This window comes from Grammomys surdaster, unplaced genomic scaffold, assembly GCF_004785775.1.
Source record: "Grammomys surdaster isolate TR1022 unplaced genomic scaffold, NIH_TR_1.0 166, whole genome shotgun sequence".
Lineage (NCBI taxonomy): Eukaryota > Metazoa > Chordata > Mammalia > Rodentia > Muridae > Grammomys > Grammomys surdaster.
Genome location: NW_021604614.1, coordinates 2,921,510 through 2,927,339, shown reverse-complemented (window position 1 = coordinate 2,927,339; position 5,830 = coordinate 2,921,510). Strand labels below are relative to the sequence as shown.

The 5,830-nt window shown below is 53.7% G+C and overlaps 1 protein-coding gene across 1 annotated transcript in view; it reads right to left on the bottom strand.

The window, feature by feature from the left end:
- Positions 1-5,047, bottom strand: part of Ncf1 (neutrophil cytosolic factor 1) — an 8,548-nt gene extending 3,501 nt beyond the window's left edge. The window contains exons 1-7 of the mRNA XM_028766019.1: positions 4,924-5,047; positions 3,805-3,885; positions 3,184-3,259; positions 2,892-3,057; positions 2,298-2,353; positions 1,490-1,612; positions 1,068-1,175 (exon numbers count right to left, since the gene is read on the bottom strand). Of these exons, the coding sequence (XP_028621852.1) occupies positions 1,068-1,175; positions 1,490-1,612; positions 2,298-2,353; positions 2,892-3,057; positions 3,184-3,259; positions 3,805-3,885; positions 4,924-4,995 (682 nt within the window). The 5' untranslated portion in view covers positions 4,996-5,047. The remainder of the gene's footprint in view (positions 1-1,067; positions 1,176-1,489; positions 1,613-2,297; positions 2,354-2,891; positions 3,058-3,183; positions 3,260-3,804; positions 3,886-4,923) is intronic.
- Positions 5,048-5,830: the final 783 nt, after the last annotated feature.

Genomic DNA, 5,830 nt, shown 5'->3' with positions numbered 1-5,830 from the left:
GCTCTACTTCTGAGCTACACTCTTAGTGCTAGCATATGTACGTGTGTGTGTGTGTGTGTGTGTGTGTGTGTGTGTGGTGTGTAGGCACACTGGTTAGGTGTTTTTGTCCCAAGCTGTCATCTGGGAAGTGTAACCTTTATTGAGGTTTCACCAGAATACACCTCCATCAGAATGTAAGCAAGTCTATGGGGGGGGGGCATTTTCTTGATTAAAGATGTGGGAGGGCTCAGCCCATTGTGAGACAGCCATCCCTCTGGGCTGGCAGTCCTGGATTGTATAAAGCAGGCTGAGCAAGCCAGAGAGCACTGTTCCTCCATGACTTCTACTTGAGTTTCTGCCTCCAGCTTCCTGCCCTGAGTTACCTCGTTGATGGATCTGTTTCCATGGGGCTATCATAGCAATAGAAACCAGAGTAACACTAATATACACCTCACACTCGTGCACACACATGCACACAGACACATACACACCACATGCACACACACCACAGACAAATACACACACACACATGCATGAACACACATGTTCACCCACACCATAATATTTTTTTTAGCAGAGTGTCACCACGTTGCCCAGACTGAGACATGCTCTGCAGCCTTCCTGAGCAGCCTTGGACTTGAGCTCCTCCTGTCTGAGCCTCCTGAAAGGTGAGGTGACAGATCCCCCACCACACACAGTAGAATCTCTCAGTCTTAAAACATAACCAAAAAAAAATTCTGCTTTCAAACACAGTGCAGACTATTCAAGACCTGGATGTGCCAACTTTTACCTTGGGGGTCCATGTTAATGCCACCTCCTGAGAGCCCTCCTTCCCAGCCAACCTTTCTCAGCTCAGCTTTCTGTCATCCCTCCCCCGCCCTGGTACCAGGCTCCACATGGATCACACAGTCCTGGCTATCTTCTCCGTGTCCCTCTGCTCTGCCTCTACTCTTCTGACCAACACTATCACCATCTACCCAGGCCTCCAAGCTGAAAATAACGTAAGAGCTACTGGCCTCTTCATGCCCTTGCACCCCCTTCCTGTCCTTCATCTCACACCCCATATTGCCTCAGAGGGCAGGAAGCACCTTCATAGTTGGGATCCGGGTCCTCTGCCTCGTCAGGACTGTCAAGGGGCTCCAGATAGGATGCAGGGACCCAACCTCGCTTTGTCTTCATCTGGCAAAACCACCAGCCTATGTTGGGAGCACAGAGAGGAAAATGAGGGGTGGTGTCCGGCAGCCTTCATGGATGACATGAGGGTGGTGAGGACACAGAGAAGGAGACACCCACTGCTCACACTCACCAATGTCCCCAAACCCCACACCCAAATCCCACCCCAGGAGCATGAGCTCAGAGCTCTTTGCCATGAGCATGTGGGACAATGCCCCTTAATGCAATCTGGGCACAGGATAGGCCTAAAATGAGGGCCAGAGGTGGCTCGGGCTTCAGCACAAACTCAAGGGCTACATATGCCCCCCCAAACCCGGGGGGGGGGGGAGATGCTGACCGCTCTCGCTTTTCTCCACGACGTCCACCACGTCCCCAGTTACCACAGTCATCTCCGTTCTTGAACTCTTCTCGTAGTCAGCGATGGCCCGGTAGGTCTGAAGGATGATGGGGCCTGTGATGTCTGCACAGAGGGAGGGTGGAGTGAACAGACACAGCAGGGAGGGCAGCCCCCTGTGGGGGGACACCGAGGAAAACATGGGCAAGCTACCCAGCTCCAGGCTCATGGGAGTTGGCACACACTGCAAACTGGAAATCAGCCAAGCTCATAAGGGTGGCCTCGCGTGTACTGAGCACTTCATGATGGTGGCCTTGAGTGTACTGGGCACCTAGCACCTTCCACACACACAAGGAAGGTGATAAGAACTATGCTCTCGGTAGATGAGGTTAGCATACTCCCAGAGCACCTCTGTGGCTTTCAAACGCATCGTTCTGAGACAGGGTCTCACTGGGTAGGTCTGGCCTGGAACTCACATAGAGCTACCTGCCTCGGCCACCCTAGTGCTGGGACTCAAGGCACCACTACACCTGGCCCTGTTTATCTTTCGAGACAGGGTTTCATGTAGCCCAGGATAGCTTCAAATCCACTGTATAGCCAAGGATGACTTTGAACTCCTGATTCTCTTGCCTTGGACTGTGGCTGGTGAGGACAACCCCAATCTCCAAGGTAACAATGGCCCCAAAGCTACTCCTCCTCAGTGGTCTGTTCCCACAATCCCACACTTTAATTATATCTTTAATTACGTCCACAGTACCTGTGTATCCCCACCCCCAGGTGCCCCTGTCCCTGGGCACCTCTAGCCTCTTACCAGCTACGTTACTCTTGCCATCTTTGGCCATCAGGTATGTCTCTGGCTTCTTCACCCTGGAGAAAGAACAGGCAATATGGAGCAGACGGGAAGGGAAGGTTTCAGGTTACACCTGCAGGAGGACTTCCCCATAGAAAAAGAAACCAGAGAAAAGGTCACCACAGAAGAGAAGGTATCCACTGGCCCAGCCCTGGGAGTGGAAGTGGGGTGGGGACACAGAATGTCTTACAAGTGAGGGGGATGACTGTCTATGCAGTCAAACTTAGGAGGGGGCACACAGAGGAAGCTCCATGTACGGCAAACCCTGGGGAGATGGCAAAGCCAGCCCTTCTCTGCCAGTTACAGAGAACTGCCTGGCCAGTGAGGGGCTCTCATGAGCTCCGAGGAGGGGTCCCTTTTGGCCCCTCCAAAATGCCCCATAGTGACACGAGCCTGTGTAGATGCAGTGTTGGCCAGGTCTCAGGACACAGGTTTAGAGCACTGTCTGTGGGGAAGTCCCTCACCCTCTCTGAACTTGGGGTTCCTCACCCTCTGTGCATTCTGTCCCCGTGTCCCTTCCCCACCCCTACTCCCCTCGGGGAGGTGGCAACTCACTGGCTGTCTGTGGGCAGCTTCAGGTCATCAGGCCGCACTTTGAAGAAGTCCAGCAGGTGTGGGCAGCGGGAGATCTTCACGGGCAGTCCCATGAGGCCGTTGAAGTACTCAGTGAGTGTGCCCTGGCGGCTCTCGGCGGCACGCTGCCCATCGAACCACCTGGGTGCTGGGTAGGGGAAACCAGAGACCCACGAGCACACTCACGCAAGTCCAAAAGCGTGTGGGAAGGGAAAGCAGAGGAGGGGCCCCCGGGGCAGGGGACCCTGCTGAGGGGCTCAGGCTATGCTCTTACCCGGGAGGTGCGGGATGACTCTGTTCTCGGTGTGGATCTCGCCAGCCTCAATGGGGAACATCTCCTTGAGCATTTTCTGGATAGAAGAAAACCTGGGCTGGGCTTTGTGGCAGAGGGCAAGCATGAAGCCTGGGCTAGCCTAGCATGCATGAAGCCTCGGGTTCCACCCTGAGCAGTGCATAAATGGGGTGGGGGAGAGGCACACGCTCAGGAAGTGAGGCAGGAGGATCAGAAGTTCTAAGGCATCCTCGTTGTGTAGTGAGTTTGAGGCCAGTCTTAGATACACAAGAAAGAAAAAGAGGATACTCTGAAAGATCTAAGACAGAACAGTTCATAACACTCACCGGGAGGGGAAGCCATTGGGTCCACACATGTCCCATTGAAATTCTCTCTCCTCCTCGACCCTCTGTGTGTGTGTGTGTGTGTGTGTGTGTGTGTGTGTGTATGTGTTGTCTGTCTGTCTGTCCCTGTCTCATTCATTTATTTATTTTGAGACAGGGTCTCACTGTGTAGCCCGGGAAGTCACTACATAGCCCAGGCTAACCTCTTCAGATACAAGCTGAGCTTGAGGTCCACGAAGGCAAAGCTACAGGTAGAACCCACCCCTCCCCCAATACTCACATGGAACTCATAGATCTCGGTGAATTTCCTGTAGACCACCTTCTCCGACAGGTCCTGCCACTTAACCAGGAACATGTACACCTGAGGGGCGTTAGAGCCGAGAGGGCCACTCAGCGCCCGCGAGGGCCAGTCTGTGTCCCTGGCTGCCTTTCAGCCTTGGATGAAAGGCTGAGGGGTGGCGGTGAGGCAATCTTTGGGGTTTTGTGAGACTCTGTCTAAAAAAACCCTGTGATTGTCTCCAGGGGAGAGATGGAGGACATGAAGGAAACACCCAGGGTGACCGACTGCTGTCCCCTCTTCTGGTGTGGCTTTGGTTTACAAAGTCACTCACTTATTGTGGAATGACTCAGAATATTTATATTTAGAGAGGGAGGGAGATGGGGAGGAGAGAGAGAGAGGGAGAGAAAAACTTGGCTCATTCTAAGCATCCCAGGTAAACACCTCACAAGTACTAGGTGTCGTCATCTCTGGCCTGCCTTTGGCCTTGCAGACCCAGTGATAGAGTCTAGATACATGGGCAGATATTTCTCTACCTTATCTCCCCAGGACAAACCGGAGGCTTCGGCCCTTCTGGTGATGTCACCTCCTAGGGATCTAAACTCAAATGTAACCAACATTGTAGAGAAAGAGAGACAAAAAGCCACAGTCTACAGGCCTCGCCGCCTCTCCCGCAGCTGACTAGACAGGGAGGTTCCCTGAGAGGAGTGAGCCTTGGTCCTAGGCACTGGACAAAGGGTGGTGGCTCTCGGGCATGGATGGGGGCTCAGTGTGAAGACAGAGAGGGAGGCAGCTGGGATGGTGTGCAGGGGTGTCTGCCCACCATGGCAGAGTCCTTTGCAGACACCAAAGAGAAGCCTGAAGCCCAAGGATAACAACGAGCCCGGTGCCTGAGAAGTCCCCACGGAGGTACATCTTCCCCTGGTCCCTGTCCCCCTCATAGCCTCCCCTGGTCCCCCTTCTCCGATATCCTTCTCCTGGTCCCCATCCCCCTCATAGCCTCCCCTGGTCCCCCTTCTCCGATATCCTTCTCCTGGTCCAGGTGGTTGGTTTTTGGGTAGCACCAGGGTGACAGCACTGTCCCCACTATGCGCTCCTGCAGGACACTCTAAGGCTACTCACATAGTGTTGGCTGGGGACGAAGCGCTTCTCGAAGCCCAGGAGGGCGATATGACGAATAAAGGTGTCCCCCATGGCTGGGCCGTGACAGGGCCACTTCTCCCTATGGCCTGTGCTGAGCCTTAAATACACTAAAAAGAAGAAGTGGTTTCTTTCTGTTGCTTGTGGGGTGGGGGTGGGGAGGGCCCAGGAGGCTCGCTCTCCCTTAGTCTTTCACTTTCTGGGGATGACTGAGTTTCAGCAGGGTGGTGGAGCAGCCGTGGGCACGAAAGTGCAGGAAACCTGTTCTACCTACCGCCCATTGCCCAGCCCCAGGCACTGGGCCTCTCCCCACTTCTGAACCACCCAACCGCTTCCATTCCAGGGCCTTTGCACCAGCCCCGTTCTTCCTTTCCTGTCTTCCATCTTCCCTGTCTGTATCTCCCTGCCTCACGCCTACTAATAACCTCACACAAAACAGTAAACATGGGGATGGAGGGATGGGTGGCTCAACGGTTAGGAACACTGACTGCTCTTCCTGAGTTCAATTCCCAGCAATCCCATGGTGGCTCACAGTCATCTGTCATGGGATCTGATGCCCTCTAATGGTGTGTCTGAAGATACCCTACAGTGTACCCATACATAAAATAAATACACCTTTAAAAAAAAAAAAACAACCCTGTGATCCCAGGGCTTGGCAGGTGAAGAATCAGGAGTTCAAGGCCAGCGTCAGCTTGAGGATGAGGATAGCCTGGCCTACATGAGATTGTCTTTAGAAGTGCTACAAGACTGGGGACATGACTCAGCTGATAAAGTCCTTGGCATACAAGCCTGAGGACCTAAGTTCTATCCCCAGGACCTACATTAAAGAAAAGCTCAGGCCGGGCAGTGGTGATGCACGCCTTTAATCCCAGCACTTGGGAGGCAGAGG